The following is a 22,002-nucleotide window of genomic DNA, read 5'->3' as shown; positions in this document are numbered from 1 at the left end:
AGTAGGCACAATTGCGGTGTGGTGCCAGGTAAACAACCTCTCCCTCAACGTTAGCAAAACAAAAGAGCTGATTGTGGACTTTAGGAGGAACCAGGCTGGACCACCCCCATCCTCATCAACGGGGCCGCCGTGGAGACAGTCAATAACTTCAAATTCTTCGGCATGCACATCTCAGAGAAGCTGAAATGGCCTAACCACATGGACACCATAGTGAAGAAGGCACGACAGCGATTCTTCAACCTCAGGATGCTGAAGAAATTCGGCCTATCCCTGAGGGCCCTCACAGTGTCCTACAGGAGCACCATCGAGAGCATACTGTCCTGGTGTTTCACACGGACCGCAATGATCTTCAGAGGGTTATACATGCAACTAAACACACCATTGGGTGCACACTGCCTGCCCTACAGGACACATACAACACCAGGTGTCGAAGGAAGGCCAAGAAGATTATCGGGGACCCCAGCCACCCAAGCAATGCCATTTTCTTCCTGCTTCAATCCCTCAGACACGGGTAGTACAGGGGCATCATTGCAAAAACTGAAAGAAATCATGAAATTCAAGATTCTGAATCAACAACATGCATGCATCACTGTTGCAGTTGTTAATATGTATATTATTACAATTTAACTACAATTTGTATTGTTTGTTTTTTTACTTCACTTTGGTCCCCACATCCTCTCAATGGTCATGCTGCTCCCCCTATGGGTCATTTGTGCGCCTCCATATGGGACTCCCGATGAAGGCCAGTTGTGATACAGCCCTGGATCGAACCTGGGTCTACAGTGACACCTCTTGCACTGCAATGCAGTGCCTTAGACCGCTGCGCCACTCGGGAGGCCCAAAAAAAAAAACTTTTGTTACATCATGATCACGAGATAAATAAATTGTAATCTCGACATAATTAGGGATTTATTGTAGTTTATTCATGTCCTCTCTGGACTTCCTTAGTTGCTCCGCGTATCTGCCCTCTCATTGGCTAGAGTGATCCCACCTGATCTTGCCCCCTTCCGAGAGCGGCCCGCTCCCGACAGTGAGCTATAATCAGAGATATTTTTAAGGAGATAGGATACTTAATTGGAGTCGTATTAACAACCATTGTGGACGTTGCTCATGCTACGTCAACAGACCGCGCGGTGCATTCTGGGCTATTTTGGGACAAGGCGAGCTCTCCTCTAAGGAGTGAATTGGGCGCTTGCTCAAAAATCCAACATTAGCATGAATTTCGTCAACAAGAAGAACAATATAATTATTTTCCAAGATGTGAGATTATTAACTTGCTATCTGTAACATTGTACAGCTTTGGAATCGTGACATTATCTACTTTCGAGGAATATAGGCACGTTTCAAGACTCACCCTGACTTTGAGAAGGAATTGCCTGCGATTAGTTTATCAACCGCGTGAAGCAGTTTGACGACGTGAACACGATTGGTCGACAGTTTGCTGCGTTATACGTTTTTCCACTCTTGTCCATCGGGATTCCCATCTCCTTTCTATAAAATATCTGGTATAATTAAGCCTGCCAACTGCCTTCCATGTTTTAAGACATTTATTTTCATTGTTAGTTAGAGCCGCCACTTGAATATCAATCTGGTCAATATAATAGATAATCTTTCTTCAGACACAACCTATAGCAATACTCCTGATATACGTGTAGGCCTACTCGAAATGTCAGGAATTTTCTTTTGTGAACAGAAGTCAACACATTTCCTTGTCACATAGTGACATATTTACCTATCAGTCTGTAATGGAGATTGAAATAGTTGTTATAATTGGCCATAAATAGTGATACAAGTCCTGCGCGCGGAAAGTATACCCTCAGATATAGTGGGCTTACTCGGTTTCCGTAGATTTTTTTAGTGGTTCGTGACGCACTAGCGCGGAACGGACAGGTTAATTTTGACAGGCAAGATGGCGACTTCGGAGCCGGTAAGCGAGATTGAGGTATATGGACATTTCGTGGTACCACACGACACATAAGACAAAAAATAAACCAATCATGTTTTTATATCAAGTTTAATCTTATGACAGTTAAATATACCCGGTTTCAATTGAATATTTGGCTTCGGAAGCTGAAACCTCGGGTGTCTGGTTCCAACATGCTCAGCAATGGATGCTAACGTTAGCGATGGATTTAGGGGGTGGCATTGGTCTTAAGGAGGGACTGGACATCGGTGGTTCACACTTGGATCTTAAATTCAATATAATTTGATATATCATACCACCTATCATTTTAATTTTGCCCTTTCAAATATATTAATCATATTTGTGATCGGTTTTATTTACACAAATCAACTGGTGACATCTGGACACGTGTGTCCGTGCTGCCTGTGCTAGCTAAGTTTTACATTAAGTTGCTAACTAGTTGCTATAGGGCTACCTAGACCATTTTGAATCGGAAGGAATTTTCCAAATGTAACTACCTGCTCTGGGGCCATGGGGCTACCGAGACCATTTGAATCGGAACGATTTTTCCAAATGTAACTACCTGTTCTGGGGCCAATCATAATGAATTTGCAACGGATCTATCATTAACTATTCGAATATCCGTAGCTAACTAGTTGGCTAATTATTAGCTTCCTTTCTAGGCTAGGTGGCTAACGTTAGCTAAATGGTGTTCCTAATTTGAATTGGCTAACGTTACCTAGTTAGCTATGTAAACTAACGTTAGCTATACGACATACTCTGACATTAATTAATTAGGTAGCTAGATGCCAACATTAGTGTTTGAAAGGGGTTTAGCCAGATAACATTAGTGAGTGAGCCTCCCAGTCAAATGAAGTACACTACAAGACCAAACGTGTGTGGACACTTGTTCATCGATCATCTCATTCCAAAATCATGGGCATTAATATGAAGTCCCCCACCTTGCTGCCATAAGCCTCTTCTCCCACCCTCCTTTGCTACAAGTCTCGCCTCTTCCAGGAAGACTTTCCACTAGATGTTTGAAAATGTCTGCCAAGACTTTCTTCCATTCAGCCACAAGAGCATTGGTGAGATGCTGATGTTGGACTATTAGGCCTGGCTCGCAGTCGGCGTTCCAATTCATCTCAAAGGTGTTAGACGGGTTTGAGGTCAGGGCTTTGTGCAGGCCAGTCAAGTTCTTCAACACCAATCTCAACAAAACATTTCTGTATTTACCTGCACAGGGGCATTGTGATGCTGAAATGGGAAAGGGCCTTCCCCAAACTGTTGCCACAAAGTTGGAAGCACAGAATCGTTTACAATGTCATTGAACGCTGTAGCGTTAAGATTTCCCATCACTGGAACTACAGGGCCTAGCCTGAACGATGAAAAAAACAGCCCCAGAACATTGTTCTTCTCCCACCAAATTTTACAGTTGGCACTATGAATTCGGACAGGTAGCATTATCCTTGCATCCGCCAAACCCAGATTAGTCCGTCGGACTGCCAGATGGTGACGCGTAATTCATCACTCCAGAGAACACATTGTACTCTGGAGCAGTGGAAATGGCGGCGGAGCTTTACACCACTCCAGCCTATACATGACATTGCGCATGATCAAATCAAATCAAATTTATTTATATAGCCCTTCGTACATCAGCTGATATCTCAAAGTGCTGTACAGAAACCCAGCCTAAAACCCCAAACAGCAAGCAATGCAGGTGTAGAAGCACGGTGGCTAGGAAAAACTCCCTAGAAAAGCCAAAACCTAGGAAGAAACCTAGAGAGGAACCAGGCTATGTGGGGTGGCCAGTCCTCTTCTGGCTGTGCCGGGTAGAGATTATAACAGAACATGGCCAAGATGTTCAAATGTTCATAAATGACCAGCATGGTCGAATAATAATAAGGCAGAACAGTTGAAACTGGAGCAGCAGCACGGCCAGGTGGACTGGGGACAGCAAGGAGTCATCATGTCAAGTAGTCCTGGGGCATGGTCCTAGGGCTCAGGTCAGTTGAAACTGGAGCAGCAGCACGGCCAGGTGGACTGGGGACAGCAAGGAGTCATCATGTCAGGTAGTCCTGGGGCATGGTCCTAGGGCTCAGGTCCTCCGAGAGAGAGAAGGAGAGAATTAGAGAACGCACACTTAGATTCTTGATGATCATGATGATCTTATGCCTCCATCACACCTACAGCGTCATTGTGCATTGCAGGACTTACAGTTGACCAGGGTGGAAATTTAACGAACTGAATTGTTGGAAAGATGGCATCCTATGATGGTGCCACATTGAAAGTCACTGAGCTCTTCAGTAAGGCCATTGAGCAGACTAGCTACCCAATGTCTCCTCACTCAAATTAGGGCAGTGTGTCAGTCGGAGCTTGTTCTTGATCTTTCAATAGTGAAAGTCTAGATCTTCACCGCTCCAACAGAGATGTTGGTAGATATTCAGTAGGCATGTTGAATCATTGTATGCATCATTCAGTAGTAGAAATGGCAGACATGGATCTAAAATTCTAGGTTTGGCTTGAAACAAAATTTTATATTCTAGTCAGACATGGATGGAATACCTGCACATTTAGTATTGATCTAGTATCAGAAGTAGTTAATATACATGATTATCCTTGATTTTGTTATGATTGTAAATGTTTAGAACTATTGACAGGATGGGTCTAAGGATATTACTATTGGCAGGTTTCCTGCGAACAGTTTATATTGTATTGATTCATGTTTTTGGTGTCATCCCATCCAGAATGCACCTGAAACAGAAGAGCCCCAACCTGAAGTTATCCTCACTGCACCACCTGTGGTTGCTGGTTCTCAGCAGTACATCAAACACCCCTTGCAAAATAAGTATGGACACCAGTGTGCGTGCGTGCGTGTGTGCTTCTGTCTGTATTAGAGGTCGACCGATTATGATTTTTCAACGCTGATACCAATTATTGGAGGACCAAAAAAGCACATTTTTTAAAATGTATTATTTATTTGTAATAATGACAATTACAACAATACTGAATGAACACTTATTTTAACTTAATATAATACATCAATAAAATCAATTTAGCCTCAAATAAATAATGAAACGTGTTCAATTTGGTTGAAATAATGCAAAAAAGTGTTGGAGAAGAAAGTAAAAGTGCAACACGTGCTATGTAAGAAAGCTAACGTTTAAGTTACTTGCTCAGAACATGAGAACATATGAAAGCTGGTGGTTCCTTTTAACATGAGTCTTCAATATTCCCAGGTAAGAAGTTTTAGGTTGTAGTTATTATAGGACTATTTCTCTATACTATTTGTATTTCATTAACCTTTGACTATTGGATGTTCTTATAGGCACTTTAGTATTGCCAGTGTAACAGTATAGCTTCCGTCCCTTTCCTCTCTCCTTCCTGGGCTCGAACCAGAAACACAACGACAACAGCCACCCTCGAAGCAGCGTTACCCATGCAGAGCAAGGGAAACAACCACCCCAAGGCTCCGAGCGAGTGAGGTTTGAAACGCTATTAGCGCGCGCTAACTAGCTAGCCATTTCACTTCGGTTACACCAGCCTCATCTCGGGAGTTGATAGGCTTGAAGTCATAAACAGTGCAATGCTTGACGCACAACGAAGACCTGCAAAACGTCCCAAAGTGCTGTTTGAATGAATGTTTACGCGCCTGCTTCTGCCTACCTCCGCTCAGTCAGATACTTAGATGCTTGTATGCTCAGTCAGATTATATGCACCGCAGGACACGCTAGATAATATCTAGTAATATCATCAACCAGGTGTAGTTAACTAGTGATTATGATTGATTGTTTTTTATAAGATAAGTTTAACTAGCTAGCAACTTACCTTGGCTTACTGCATTTGCGTAACAAGCTCCATGTGGAGTGCGACGAGAGAGGCAGGTCGTTATTAAGTTGGACTAGTTAACTGTCAGGTTGCAAGATTAGATCCCCCTCGAGCTGACAAGGTGAAAATCTGTCGTTCTGCCCCTGAACAAGGCAGTTAACCCACCAGAATGTGTTCTTAACTGACTTGCCTAGTTAAATAAAGATTAAATAAAGGTGTAAGAAAGAGAGAAAAAAAATGCAAAATCGGTGTCCAACAATACAGATTTCCGATTGTTATGAAAACTTGAAATCGGCCCTAATTAATCGTCCATTCCGATTAATCGGTCGACCTCTCGTCTGTATGTCACTGTTTAGGCATTACAATTAGTGCCTTTTCCAGGGAGACAAATTCTTGTGGTAATCGGCACATGCAACAATCAGTGACAAAGGTAGCCCGAAACATAAGCTTATTACTTTGCAGAATAACAGGTTTATATAGCATAACAGATAGAACTAGAAGAGATAGAATGTGTCCTAATTGAATCTACTCTGTTAGTGATTGCCATATTATTCACCATAGGTTAATACGCAGAGAAACTGCATAGTCTGCCACTGTATCCCGTGGCACACTACAGCAAGTAGCTGAGACTTTCTCTCTGACCCAGATGGTGTACAGTAGCTGTGTTAACCATACATGACTTACAGGTAATTCGGAAAGTATTCAGAACCTTTATCCTTTTCCACATTTCGTTACCTTACAGCCTTATTTCAAAATGGATTAAATAAATGTTTTTCCTCATCAACCTACACACAATACCCCATACTGACCAAACGACAACACATTTTTAGAAATTGATCATCCTTGAGATGTTTCTACAACTTGATTGGAGTCTGCCTGTGGTAAAATGCAATTATTTGGACATTATTTTGGAAAAGCACACATCTGTCTATATAAGGTCCCACAGTCGATAGTGCCTGTCAGAGCAAAAACCAAGCCATGAGGTCGAATAAATTGAGCCTAGTGCTCTGAGACAGGATTGTGTTGAGGCACAGATCTGGGGAAGGGTACTAAAAAGGTCCCCAAGAACACAGTGCCCTCCATCATTCTTAAATGGAAGAAGTTTGGAAACTCCGAGACTCTTCCTAGAGCTGGTTGCCCGGCCAAACTGAACAAGCGAGAGAGAAGTGCCTTGGTTCGGGAGGTAACCAAGAACCCGATGGTCCCTCTGACAGAGCTCCAGAGTTCCTCTGGGGAGATGGGAGAACCTTCCAGAAGGACATCCATCACTGCAGCACACCATCAATCAGGCCTTTATGGTAGAGTGGCCAGACGGAAGCTACTCTTGGAGTTTGCCAAAAGGCACCTAAAGGACTCTCAGACCATGAGAAACAAGATTCTCTGGTCTGATGAAACCAAGATGGTTTTTGGCCTGAATGCCAAGCGTCACATCTGGAGGAAACCTGGCCTACCTACGGTAAAGCATGGTGATGGCATGATCATGCTGTGGGGATGTTTTTCAGCGGCAGGGACTGGGAGTCTAGTCAGGCTTGAGGGAAAGATGAACAGAGGAAAGTATAGAGAGGTCCTTGATGAAAACCTGCTCCACAGCGCTCAGGACCTCAGACTGGGGAGAAGGTTCACCTTCCAACAGGACAATGACCCGAAGCACACAGCCAATTTAATATTTCATTTATTTTATATGTGTGTATATATATATATATATATATACACACATTTGCAAACATTTGTAAAAATCATTATGCGCTATTGAGTGTATATTGATGATAATTTTTTTAAATGTGGAAAAGGTCAAGGGGTCTGAATACTTAACGAATGCACTCTAAGTGGGTCCTGTAGATGTTTCAGCTTGAAGCAGTGCTTGTTTGGTACAATAGTTCTACTTTTTTGATAGCTGGCTGCTGGTTACAACACACTTGCTGCTCATAGTTGACACCAGGGTTGTGTTTATTCATTAGGCATTGGCACCACACAGAAGGAAAAGGACAGCTGGGCTTGTCAAATTAAGTTTTGATTTCAGTTACAAAACATCTTAACAAACGTTATTGTGTGCTCAAATGAACACAACCCAGTTGGGATACTAGGGTCATGCTCACAATGCCAATAAAAAGCTTTGGTGCTTCCCAAAATGTTTTTCCCATATTTCCCTTTACATTCTCACAGCTCGCTTTAAGCCTAAACCTAGATGAAGAACAAAGCTTATCATACTTGCACTCTACAGATGTGACATTGTGATACCACCACTTTTGTCTCTTCTAGCACATCCCATCCAGTGGCTGTCTATTCAATAGGGCCCTAGGCCATAGACTACTGTAGGCAGTACAGCAGGCTGGGTAGAACTGCTGACATAGAGCACAGCCTCAGGATAGACACTCTCTAGACCTTTCCGTCTGTTCTGTCCCTGCCTCTCAGGTGGAAGCTGTTCCTCGCTAGCCACTGATTCTGGACTAGTATGATGCTTTAAAACTCCATGGTTCTGGTCTTTTGTCCTGTTTGAAAATGTGATCTTAGTCCAGTGGATTTCAAATTCTATTGGTTTTGGTGTTGTTACTTTACAGCTCTCTGAATGTTACTTTGGGGTGTCTGCACCAGAGAAAAAACAAGGCCAAACACTGCCTTGTGAAATCTCTTCCTCCTGTTTATTATGTTTTTCAGGGTGATACCAGGGATAGGAAGTCTGGAGTCACGCAACACACACACACACTGTAATACTACAGTAGGAATTACCTAGTGTAGGTAATTCCTACTCGTCCATAAGTCCACAGACTTTACCTCAAGTGACACATTAGTGTTTGTTTACGCGTCTGTCTGTGACCTCATCCTGGTTCACCAGACGAGTCATGGCACACATCGTCTTGTTTCTCAACATTATTGATGATTTGAGAAAGTCGCTTTAAAAAGCTTAAGCTCTGTTCTCTTTCTAGTATTCTTTTCAGTGTTTAACTTATTGGACATGACCCCAGCCTATTCGTCAGAAGCCTTTATTACACTATGCCAGCCATGATTGGGAAAGGGGGATACCTAGTCAGTTGTCCAACAATGTATTGTGCTGAAATGTGTGTTCTACATTTAACCCAACCCCTCTGAATCAGAGAGGTGCGGCAGGCTGCCTTAATCGACGTCCACGTCTTCGGGGAACAGTTGGTTAACTGCCTTGCTCAGGGGCAGAATGACAGATTTTTACCTTATCAGCTCGGGGATTCGATCCAGCAACCTTCCGGTTACTGGCGCAATGCTCTAACCACTAGGGCTGGATGTCGAGACGTGTGCGTTGGGGAAGGATGTCCCTCCTACCCTAGAAAAGGTCAGACACAGCGTCTTGAGTCATTCACACCTCATCTTGCTTTTCATCAGAAAGCTTACCTGGACATGACTGTATTTTCCAAAATTAGCTTAACTGTTCACAGTTGAGCTTACAACTCACTCACCGGGGGCTATTCTCGTGACTGTGCGGTGGTGGCAATTTCCTTAACCATAGTTAGAGAGAGGAACGGCTACAGCTGCAACACAGCGAACTCGTTCACGACCACGTTAGCTGTATCCAAACAGTGACTGGTCGTTAGCTAGCTAGCTTTTGTCCTTTTACTATGACCATTTTCTCTTTTTTTACTAGCTACACCAAGCTATCTTTTCTTTTCACTGAGTGCCACTGTCGGAGATCCCTAGTGATTAGTGGGTTATCAGACTAGCCTACCACGCTAATCATTTTCTGACAGCTAAAAACATAGCATTCCAGCTATGGCGAGAAAAGCATCACCCACCCCAAACGAGGAGATGACTCTGCTCCTGTGGAAACAAGATATCGGCCAAAGACACTGTGTGCTCTGCTTGCCTTGGGCTGCAACATGCCCAAAAAGTGTTAGCCTACCCTGGCTCCTGTCCACATTGTGCCCCCTTCACCGTGAAGAGCTTCTGTCGCAGGCTAGCACACCAAGCTAGCCTGAGTCAACAGGACCCTAACATGGGGTCTGGCATCCCCGATGGCTCATCGGAGGCCATGGATATCCCCACAGGGTATCCAGAAGCGACTGCTAGCTGGCTGGGGCGACCAGCTCGAAGACATTGCCCCGCTTTTGGAGGACTCCAGCAACAACCTTGCGACCTCCCTGCCGGGCTTCCTGATTGGAGACAACATAGGGTTTTCCCGGCAGTTTCCTTTTGGAATCATCTGACGGAAACAGACTCCATCTCCTCAGGCCACCAAACCTCCTGCTGGGGAATCCGAAACTGAACACGCAGGCAGGGCACCATCCCCACCAGCTCTCGTGTGGACCTGCAGGATGTGTGTGAACTCTCAGATAAACCGGTGATTTCCTGGTCTAATGCAGTAGCGGAAACCACCACATCCCGCTACGAGGGTAAGAGGATACCCAAAGCCGAATGGGCAATTAGTACCAGTCTTCCCAGAATGTCTGGAGGAGGTTACCTGTGACTGGAGTACACCTTTCTCCGCCGAGAACCCTGTCCAAGGTGTGTCGGTGTTAGCCTGTGTTGGCATGGAAGGGATTGGGCATGCCTTTTCGGTCCCACAGTCGAGATGATGCAGAAACAGTGCAAGGAGAAAATGAGGAAGGGTGAAGCCCTCCAGCTCTGTCTGCCCAGGAAGACACAGCCCTGTGCCTCGCCACACCCAGGTCGACCCCACTTAACCTTTTAAGATCCCCTGAAAGGTGCATGCACGCTGACACGGTCAGAGATCTCTTTTCTAGGTTTAACCCTGTATAAGAACATTCCAGAATTGCCTAGTACTGTTTCACAGAGGGAACCTGGTTTCCTTCAAAACATGCCTGAGGCTGCTAGGTTTGATGGCATCAGCTTTACTAGTCATCCCATTAGGATGCTTGAATATGAGAGGGTTTCAATGCTGGATCTCTTCTCTAGGTCTGAGCTCATTACGTTATAACCATCACTGTGTACACATTCTATAGATTGCATGGTAGCACTGCATTCCTGGAGACACCCAACGTTTTTGTCACAGGGTGCCAAGATGTGCACTGTTTTAGTCACGACGAACGCGTCTCTCTCAGGTTGGGGTGCAACCCACAAGGGCAGAACGGTCAGAGGGGTGTGGGGACCCCATTAATGTTCTGCTCACACAAACTGCCCGGAACTCCTTGCAGTGTCCCTAGCATTAACGTTTTGGACACGTTGGCGCCCAAGTGGCCACGGGTCATTCTGGAAGCATTCCCCCCCCCCCCACTGGCCCTGATTTCGCCCACCTTTAGCCAAAGTGCAGGAGAAGGGTCTCTCTCTCTCATACTAATAACACCACATTGGACAGAGAAACACTGGCTAGCGGAAATCACTCAACTACTATGGCCCTTCCCTCTGCGTCAGCAGTGCCCCCCCCCCCAGGCACGCCGGGAGATTTCCTCAACCGGAATGGTTGGCACTCTAGGCATGGCCTGTGAACGATTCTATTTCAACTATTCAGAGTAGAGATCGACCGATTTATGATTTTTCAGCGCCGGTACCGATTATTGGAGAAACCCCCCAAAAAAGCCAATACCGATGAATCGGCAATTAAAGTAAAAAATGTATTTTAAAAATGTAATAATGACAATTAAAACAATACTGAATTAACACTTATTTTAACTTAATATCATACATCAATAAAATCAATTTAACTAGGCCAGTCAGTTACTCGCCAATGAAATTGCAGGGCGCCAAATACAAATCAACAGAAATCTTCTCATAAATCAAATTTCTCAAACGTACAAGTATTAGGCACATTTTTAAAGATACAATTCTCATTAATCCAGCCACTGTCTGATTTCAAAAATGCTTTACAGCGAAAGCTCCACAAACGATTGTCAGGTTACCACCAACTCACAGAAAAACCCAGCCATTTTTCCAGCCAAAGAGAGGAGTCACAAAAAGCACAAATAGAGAGAAAATTAATCACTAACCTTTGATCTTCATCAGATGACGCTCAAAGGACTTCATGTTACACAATACATGTATGTTTTGTTTGGTAAAGTTCATATTTATATCTAAAAATCTTATTTTACATTGGCGTGTTACGTTCAGTAATTCCAAAACATGAAGTGATATTGCAGAGAGCCACATGAATTCACAGAAATACTCATTATAAATGTTTATGAAAATTCAAGTGTTATGCATGAAACTTTAGATAACCTTCTCCTTAATGCAACCGCTGTGTCAGAATTCAAAAAAAACTTTACAGATAAAGCATAATCTGAGAGCGGCGCTCAGAGCCCAAACCAGCCAGAGAAATATCCGCCATATTGGGGAGTCAACATTATTCATAAATAGCATTATAAATATTCACTTACCTTTGATGATCTTCATCAGAAGGCACTCACAGTTCCACAATAAATGCTTGTTTTGTTTGATAATGTCCATTATTTATGTACATTTATGTCCAATGGCTTCTTTTGTTAGGGCGTTTCCAAAAGCGCGATCTGGTCCAGTTGGACGAATAGTTCAAAAAGTTTTGTTACAGGTCGAAGAAACTTGTCAAACTAAGTATAGAATCAATCTTTAGGATGTTTTTATCATAAAAGTTCAATAATGTTCCAACCGGAGAATTCCATTGTCTTTAGAAAAGCAATGGAACGAGAGCTACCTCTCATGTGAAAGCTCGTGACTGAGAACAAGGCTGCAGGCAGACCCCTTAGTCAAACAGCTCCCATCCGGCCCCCCTTCACATGAGAAGCCTGAAACAACGTTCTGAAGACGGTTGACATCTAGTGGAAGCCTTAGGTAGTGCAAAATAACCCATATCCCACTGTGTATTCGATAAGGGTGAGTTCAAAAACTACAAACCTCAGATTTCCCACTTCCTGTTTGGATTTTTTTTTTTTTTGCTTGCCATATGAGTTCTGTTATACTCACAGACATCATTCAAACAGTTTTAGAAACTTCAGTGTCTTCTATCCAATACTAATAATAATATGCATATATTAGCATCTGGGACTGAGTAGGAGGCAGTTCACTCTGGGCATGCTATTCATCCAAAAGTGAAAATGCTGCCCCCTATCCCAAAGAAGTTCAACTTTTCATGTTCTGCCTCCAGTCCACTTACCGATATCTGAACAAGAGAGGCTCATCGAAATTGCAACAAGCGATTCTGTGAAAATAGAATTTAATCAGAAGCCACTGCCAGATTTCTGGATTGGCCTTCAGTCAGAGTATCCTGCCTTGGCAAATCGTGCTGTTAAGACACTGATGCCCTTTGCAACCACATACCTATGTGAGAGTAGATTCTTGGCCCTCACTAGCATGATAACTAAACACAGGCACAGACTGTGTGGAAAATGATTTAAGACTGAGACTCTCCAATACAACCCAACATTGCAGAGTTATGTGCATCCTTTCAAGCACACCCTTCTAATTAACCTGTGGTGAGTTATTCACCATGTTTTATGAAGAAATAAGGTTTTGTATATAAGATGGCTAAGTAAAGAGCAAAATTATTGATTATTATTATATTTTGTGCCCTGGCCCTATAAGAGCTCTTTGTCACTTCCCATGAGCCGGGTTGTGACAAACTCACACTCTTTCGTATGTTTAATGAATGTATTGTGTACAGTGTGTGTGTGGCAGGCTTACAATGATGGCAAAAAACAACATTTGAGAGTACGCTGACCCTGATGCTTGAGGGGGTACGCAGCTGGAGGTTGAATGTTTGAAGGGGTACGGGACTATAAAATGTTTGGGGACCACTGCACTAGAGGAATGGCTACGTCCAGTTAATTTTTAATTTCTAAAAACTGAATTGCTGAGTTTCTAAAAAAACATTTTTTGCTTTGTTATTATGGTGTATTATGTGTAGATTGATAAGACAAATATATAATTTAATCAATTTTAGAACAAGGTTGCAACGTAACAATGTAGAAAAAGTAAATGGGTATGAATACTTTCCGAATGCACTGTATAAATGTCAGCTATGTGTATGCATAAACTCTAATATGCGTTTTTAATGAATCAATCTTAGAAAGCTGTCCATTTCGATGTTAGGCTTTGAAACAACATCTACAACGCCATATTTTCCTCTAAGTTTCAAACAGTTGTTGAACTATTTTCTTCAAATTGCTCAATCTTGGTGAGGTTGAGTTTTTGAATGCAGTTGCATTGTCAGAGTGGTTTGAGGGACAATTGAGCACTGAGTACCAGGTCATTAGCGACCTGATGGTCATTAACGAGTTAGGTACTACCAACGCATGTCCAGAGTGCACAAGAGGAGATCACGGTTACTCAACATTCACATGGAATTTTACTGCAATCAGGTCTCTGTCATGACTGCTGATTCATGACAGTAAACGTCCAACCTGTTCTGTCTGTGGGTACTGGGGAGCACGATAGGGAATCTCTGACTGAGTCTTCTCTCCTCAGATGGGCCCTGTGGTATTTCAAAAACGACAAGAGCAAAAGCTGGACAGAGAACCTTCGTCTCATCGCAAAGTTTGACACAGTGGAAGACTTCTGGGCGTGAGTACTCGTCCTCTGTCTCTTCTCCTTATCCTCTTTCTCCTCTCCACGCTATGATGTAACCATGACAGAGTGCGTTGTACAGAGTTGATACAAGTGTCTATGTGGAGTAAAGGACTGGCAGTTCTATGCATTGCATTGCTATCTGTGCCTCATTTCTTATATATATATATATATATATATATATATATATATATATATATATATATATATATATATATATATATATATATATATATATATATATATATATATATATATATATATAACCTTTATTTAACTAGGCAAGTCAGTTAAGAACTTTGTTTTTTATTTTTACAATGACGGCCTACCCCGGCCAAATCCTAACCCGGACGTCCCTGGGCCAATTGTGCGCCGCCCTGTGGGACTCCCAATCACGGCCGGTTGTGTTACAGCATGGAATCGAACCAGGCTCTGTAGTGACGCCTCTAGCACTGAGATGCAGTGCCTTTAAACCGGCGCGCCACTCAGGAGCCCAAATGAGTCATTAGTTGTCTCCAAATAGAAATGATTGAGAATAACATGGAACAGGACATTGATATTTATAATCGTGGTGTCTAATATTGTTGCATATGGGCCTTTGTTTAAGTGTGCCTCTTGGTTTTGTGTTGTAGATTATATAACCACATACAGCAGCCCAGCAAGTTGGGCTTCGGCTGTGACTACTGCTTATTTAAGGTAAGTTCACTTCTGAAACAAACTGTATCCCTTCAGAGAACTTGTCGCTGTTCTGTTAAATGAAAACATCAGGGTCCGTATGCATAAACCATCTCAGAGTAGGAGTGATGATCTAGGATCAGGTTTCTCCTATCCATTAAAATCTTATTATGATCTGATAGGCAAAACTGATCCTGGATCGGCACTTCTACTTTAAGACACTATGAATAAGGGCCCAGGATCAGGGTTTCCATTAAGAAAATGTGGCGCCGGACAATATGTCCGGGAAGATTTTAATTTACAGGCCATTTTGAGAAATGTACTGGACCCATATGCGTTGGGTGCATAACCCATTAGGGCGTCTACCCATGGTGATCAGAATGACAATTCAAATTTAGATTATGGTAATGCATCTTAACCAGAACATGCAACTCATGTAATGAAGCAGCCAATAAAACGTTATTTTCAAACATTTCCCAAAATACAATTTGGCAAAACAGCACACCTGGGAAAACGCCATTGTAAACAGCGCACCTGATAGTGGTTCCATTTGTGACAGAGACGTTCTAAGGGGGGGGGGGTCTAAAGATGCAACAACTAAGATGTGTTGCTAATGTGACTAGGATTGTGCCTTTGGCTTCTGGACAATGAAAGAAAGTTGCTATGAAAACCAGTAGAACAGGAGAGAAATGGCATAGTGGTGGGTCTAATCGGGAAGAAAATGGAAATACATTTGCCAAAATTATTTAATTTCTCCTGTCTATACAGAATCATTTAAAAATTCATTCCACATACTTCACCAGAAATCAGAACTTAGCCACAGAGGAATCGAGGATCATTAGCTTCTTGTAAAAAAATTGCTGTGTATTCTTTCAAATCACAAGCTCGTAGGCCTATGCGGGAAGCCTGTCGTTTGGGCAGTGCGCGTGGCAATAGGCCTAGTTGCTTATTGAGCTGGGCTGTCAGTGAAAAGCATCTAAAATATGTGTGAAGAGAATGTGTCTTGAGTATAATTAAAAATTGAGACAAGAAGTGGAGGGGCGTGTGGCCAAGATATAGACGAGCCTCTCCAGAATGGCTCCTGCCAATACTTGTGCATTCATTGTGTGAATTGTTTGCACTTAGATGATTAAAAAATATTTTAAAAATTACCCATTTTATATGTCACTAGTAGTAAATGCACTATTAATCCCCATTTTGGTTACATTTATTTTAATGCGTGTATTAGTCATTTGCCGTTCTCATTCTCAGTGGAAACGTTATTTGCGGAGTTCACAACCGGCTACACTTGTGAGAAACAAGTTTTGGTTTATTTCATAACCATCATTAATGCAATTTTTTTTTTCCGTTGTCTTTTATTTGGAGTGCTCCATGTGAGCAATGAGCATGCCTGGTTTCTCTGTCCTGATAATGTTGAGGGAGTGTGTGTGCCTGAGCACGCATAGAAGTACCTGGCCTGCTGCGCGGACATGAAGGAAAGTGTTGTTTTTTTACATCCATTTCGAATGATAATACACAATGAACAAAAGTATAAACGCAACATGTAAAGTGTTGGTCTCATGGTACATGAGCTGAAATAAAAGATCCCAAAAATTTTCCATATGCACAAAAATCTTATTTCGCTCAAATTTGGTGCACATAATGTATTTACATCACTGTAAGTGAGAATTTCCCCTTTGCCAAAATAATCCATCCACCTGACAGGTGTGGCATATCAAGAAGCTGATTTAAACAGCATGATCATTACACACGTGCACCTTATGCTAGGGACATTGAAAGGCCACTCTTAAATGTGCAGTTTTGTCACAACACAATGCCACAGACGTCTCAAATTGAGTCAACTGAAGAATTGCTGCTCAAACTGTCAGAAATCGTCTCAGGGATGCTCATCTGCTTGCTCGTTGTCCTCACCAGGGTTTTGACCTGACTGCAGTTTGGCGTCATAAGTCTTCAGTGGGCAAATGCTCACCTTCGATGACCACTGGCATGCTGGAGAAGTGTGCTCTTTACGGATGAATCCCAGTTTCAATTGTACCAGACATTTGCCAGACAGCATGTATGGTGTCGTGTGGACGAGCGGTTTGCTGATGTCAACGTTGTGAACAGAGCGCCCCATGGTGGCGATGGGGTTATGGTATGGGCGGGCGGGCGGGCATAAGCTACGGATAGCAAACAATTGCATTTTATCGATGGCAATTTGAATGCACAGAGAAACTGTGACGAGATCCTGAGGCCCATTGTCGTGCCATTCAGCCGCCATCATCTCCTCATGTTTCAGCATGATAATGCATGGCCCCATGTCGCAAGGGTCTGTACACAATTTCTGGTTGCTGAAAATGGCCCCGTTCTTCCATGGCCTGCATACTCCACCAGACATGTCACCCATTGAGCATGTTTGGGATGCTTGGATCGACGTGTACGACAGCGTGTTCCAGTTCCTGCCAATATCCAGCAACTTCGCACCGCCATTGGCGAGTGGGACAACATTCCACAGGCCACAATCAACAGCCTGATCAGCCCTATGCAATCGAGATGAGTCGGACACGGGGCAAATGGTCACACCAGATACTGACTGGTTTTCTGAACCATGTCCCTACCTTTTTTAAAGGTATCTATGAACAACGGATGCTTATCTGTATTCCCAGTCATTTGAAATCCATAGATTAGGGCCTAATGAATTTATTTCATTCGTCTGATTTCCTTTTATGATCTCTAACTCTGATTTTGCTTATAGGCTACATTAAGGCAAGGTAAGACATGTCTCAAAATTTGCCGGCTAATGGAAACCCTGCTCAGAATGTAGATTGGGGTCAAGTTACCTAACGTTCCCCTACTGCTCTCTGTGTGTTTCAGGATGGGGTGAAGCCAATGTGGGAGGATGACAAGAACAAGCTGGGTGGGAGGTGGCTGATGACCCTCAGCAAACAGCAGAGACAAATTGACCTCGACCGCTACTGGATGGAGACGGTCAGCATCATTATTCTTAAACCTGGGTCCTGTTCTTAGACACCAAATGGAAGAAAATGGGACTGAAACAAGGATGGACTACCTGAACTGAAAGCTAATTTTCATTGCTAAATGTTTCCCGTTGTGTGCCCTGATGAATACGGCTCTGAGTTTGGAATAGTTCATTAGGACACACAAAAATATTTTTGGATGGTCCAGTCAGTCAATTTTCTTCCATATGGTACCTAATGAACACAACCCTGCTGGAACTGTCCATGACTATACTTCCAAAGTATTGTCAAATAATCTAATGTATGGAATGGATTGCTAGAGGGCAACTTAACACGTAAAAACATTTTATTGATTCCATAATATCATGTACTGTGTGTGTGTTGTAGCTGTTGTGTTTAATCGGTGAGTCGTTTGATGAGGCCAGTGAAGATGTGTGTGGAGCGGTGGTCAACATCCGACCCAAGGGAGATAAAATATCCATCTGGACCGGAAACTGTCAGAACAAGGAAGCCATCGTGACAATAGGGTAGGTCATCTCTGGCCTTTTGTCAATTGGGCAAAAGTCTGTCCTTTCCTCCACTCCTCTGTGACTTGGAAACCGATAAGTGTTCACTTTGTTAATAAGTGAAGAGGATTTTCTTCCTCGAATGCCTTTCTCCAGTAGAGGATGCTCAGGTGTATCAAAGAATTTTGAAATCTGCCACACACCCTTTGAAACCACAGTTTTCTAGAAGGAGAAAAGCGTGCACACATTGATTAAAAACAATATGCTGCTTATTGTTTTATCAAAAAATGTCTAGCACAACTAGCTAATTTCTTTTTACCACTTTACACATATATTTTGGGATTGCACCCTTGTAAACGGAATTTGCTTAATTTCATACGCGCGCATTGGTTTCTACGTTTCCTCGCTTACCATTGACCTTTTTCCAAAGGAGGTGAGGAAAGAACGTGAGGAGTTGAGAAAACCCAATTGAGTCTCTCGTGCGCACACACTCTTTTATCCACCAATTACACATTTCATTTGGCACATAAGCAAATTCTGTATATTATGTGAATTGAACAAGTTCAGATAATCATATGTATGTTATTCATGTGTGAAACTTTTCAGGTGAAAAGGTTTTCTTTTAAGTTAACCCGGCAGTGCAAAAAGTGTGTAGTTGGCAGAAATGCCATCGGTTCTGAGACTAACAGTACTGCTCTGTTTCTAGTTGCCCACTAAGTAGAGACAATGCATGTAAGACTGTACTGAGAACCTATTCAATATTATCTCACTCATCTCTCTCCAGACAACAGTATAAAGAGCGCCTGAGTATCCCCATCAAGCTCCTGATTGGCTACCAGTCACATGACGACACGTCTAGCAAGAGTGGTTCCACCACCAAGAACATGTACTCAGTCTGATCAACACCTACCCCCAATCTCAGCTCAACTATCAACTCCCTGCATCATCAACCCATTAATACTTTTCAGTTGTCAACTGCTGTTAGTGTCCTTCCTTTTTTCAGACGAGAGAATTGTTGAAACGTATATCAAATTAGAGCCGCCTCCCTGACACCCGGTGGACCGGCTGGCTAACCTCGGGGTCTTGTCGGGAAGAAGAGGAAAGAAAGAAAGGACAGCGTCAGCTGAAGCTGTTGGGATTTGAGCTAGAAGATCGTTAAATTAGTTAATTTTAGAATTGGAGTATATGTGACTAATAATACCAGTGGCTTTCCCCCTACTAACGTAACTGAGGAGAAGATCTGTCGTTTATGGCTTGATTAAAAGACAGACAACTTTCTTAGCTGTAAAACCTTTTCCTTTTCTCATGCAGAGTTTATGATCATTCCCTGTTATGAAAAGTGTTTCTCACCAACCACCCAGGATAGAAAAGTAGACGAGATTCATTCATTCAGCAGATTTTAAAGGGCAACCAGCGTTTTAACCTTCTTTAGTTGGAGGTGTTTGGCATGAGAAGGGATTGCAGATGCACCTGTTGCAGAAAAGACAACGGTACCTTAATTTGTTTTTGTGTAAAAGAATAGTAGCGGTAACAGAAGATCGGCCACATATAGTTTCAGCCATGCTGGGATTGTGGATCCTTTGCTTGTAGAACTATTTTGAACTTTTGTTTCCCTTACATGCATTTATGATATATGCATTGCAGTTGAACTACATAGTTGGAGGACAACCATGAAAAAGAAACTCGAGTTCCTTACAATTTTTTTTGTTTTTGAGGAGGTTAACGACTTGGACTACTGCTTAATAATATAGAACATTTTTTACAGTGTATCATACTAAGTAAAGATGCCTGGACAAGTTTTAGGTCTGCTTCTTACCGTTTTCTTCCTAACAAACTGTAGAACATTTCGCACTACTCTGGGGCCTGTGCGAGTGGAGAAAAAAGGATATATATCCATCGTGAAATGATTTAGCTTATGATGTATCTTTATTATCTGTAATTCCAGGATGTATATTACCTTCTTTCAAGTAAAGGTTAAGTGCTTTGCATTAAAACCAGAACCACACGGTCTCCTTTTCTGTGTCGTCTGTTTAGCATCACTTATTATAGTGTCATGGGGGTGCGTTCAATATACAGATTATACATAGATCAGAGCCCTATACCGCATACAGTGCATTTGAAAAGTATTCAGACCCCTTGACTTTTCCACATTTTATAAAGTTACAGCCTTATTCTAAAATGTATTAAATTTGTTGTTTTTTCTCAATCTACACACAATACACCATAATGACAAAAGTTATGACAGGTTTTTAGAAAAAAAATTATAATGTATTCAAAGTAATACAAAAAAATGTACATAAGTATTCAGACGCTTTACTCTACTTTGTTGAAGCACCCCTGGGAGCAATTACAGATTTGAGTCTTGGGTATGATGCTACAAGCTTGGCACACCTGTATTTGGGGAGTTTCTCTCATTCTTCTCTGCAGATCCTCTCAAGCTCTCAGGTTGGATGGGGAGTGTCGCTGCACAGCTATTTTTCAGGTCTCCAGAGATGTTGGATCAGGTTTAAGTCCAGGTTCTGGCTGGGCCACTCAGACATTTAGAGATTTGTCCCGAAGCCACTCCTGCGTGCTTAGGGTCGTTGTCCTGTTGTAAGGTGAACCTTTGCCCCAGTCTGAGGTCCTGAGCGCGCATCAATAATCTCTACTTCACTCTGTTCATCTTCCCTCAATCTTGAATACTCTCCCAATCTCTGCCGCTGAAAAACATCCCCACAGCATTATTCTGCCACCCATGCTTCACCGTAGGGATGGTGTTAGGTTTCTTCTAGATGTGATGCTTGGCATTCAGGCCAAAGAGTTCAATCTTGGTTTCATAAGACCAGAGAATCTTGTTTGTCATGGTCTGAGAGTCCTTTAGGTGCCTTTTGGCAAACTCCAAGTGGGCTGTCATGCCTTTTACTGAGGAGCAACTTCTGTCTGGCCACTACCATAAAGGCCTGATTGGTGGAGTGCTGCAGAGATGGTTGTCCTCCTGGAAGGTTCTCCCATCTCCACGGAGGAACTCTAGAGCTCGGTCAGAGTGACCATCAGGTTTTTTGTCATCTCCCTGACCGAGACCATTCTCCCCCAATTGCTTAGTTTGGCCAGGTGACCAGCTCTAGGAAGAGTGTTGGTGTTTCCAAACATTCCATTTAAGAATGGAGGCCACTGTTTTCTTTGTGACCAATGCTGCAGAAATGTTTTGCTCCCCTTCCCCAGATCTGTGCCTCGACACAATCCTGTCTCGGAGCTTAACTGACAATTCCTTTGATCTCATGCCTTGGTTTTTGCTCTGATGTACTGTCAACTGTGGGACCTTATATAGACAGGTGTGTGCCTTTCAAAATCATGTCCAATCAATAGATTTTACCACAGGTGGAGTCCACTCAAGATGTTGAAACATCTCAAGGATGATCAAAGGAAACAGGATGCACCTGAGCTCAATTTCGATTCTCATAGCATACTTATGTAAATAAGGTATTTATGTTTTTATTTTTAATGCATTTGCAAAAATGTATAAACTTGTTTTCACTTTGTCATTATGGGGTATTGTGTGTAGATGAGGAATACTATTTATTTAATCAATTTTAGAATAAGGCTGTAATGTAACTGGAAAAGTCAAGGGGTCTGAATACTTTCTGAATGCACTGATATGTGGTTTGAGCAGTTAGTTAGGCAACTTTGGTCAACTGAG

The 22,002-nt window shown here is 42.6% G+C and overlaps 1 protein-coding gene across 3 annotated transcripts; it reads left to right on the top strand.

The window, feature by feature from the left end:
- Positions 1-1,157: 1,157 nt before the first annotated feature.
- On the top strand, positions 1,158-20,336 carry LOC135512197 (eukaryotic translation initiation factor 4E-like). Of its 3 annotated transcripts, none has more exons than XM_064933939.1 (7): positions 1,158-1,260; positions 4,651-4,751; positions 14,090-14,185; positions 14,821-14,884; positions 17,717-17,830; positions 18,208-18,347; positions 19,111-20,336. In XM_064933939.1, exons 1-7 carry the CDS (start codon positions 1,216-1,218, stop codon positions 19,223-19,225), a joined length of 675 nt encoding a protein of 224 aa, XP_064790011.1. In that variant the 5' UTR covers positions 1,158-1,215; the 3' UTR covers positions 19,226-20,336. The 3 variants fall into 3 exon arrangements, with proteins under 3 accessions (XP_064790011.1, XP_064790013.1, XP_064790012.1); XM_064933941.1 differs by lacking the exon at positions 1,158-1,260 and adding an exon at positions 1,836-1,927; XM_064933940.1 differs by lacking the exon at positions 1,158-1,260 and adding an exon at positions 1,847-1,942.
- Positions 20,337-22,002: the final 1,666 nt, after the last annotated feature.

Source organism: Oncorhynchus masou, chromosome 24 (assembly GCF_036934945.1).
Source record: "Oncorhynchus masou masou isolate Uvic2021 chromosome 24, UVic_Omas_1.1, whole genome shotgun sequence".
In the NCBI taxonomy this organism is placed as follows: Eukaryota; Metazoa; Chordata; class Actinopteri; order Salmoniformes; family Salmonidae; genus Oncorhynchus; species Oncorhynchus masou.
Note: the sequence above shows the minus strand (reverse complement) of the source record. Positions and strands in the feature narration are given on the sequence as shown.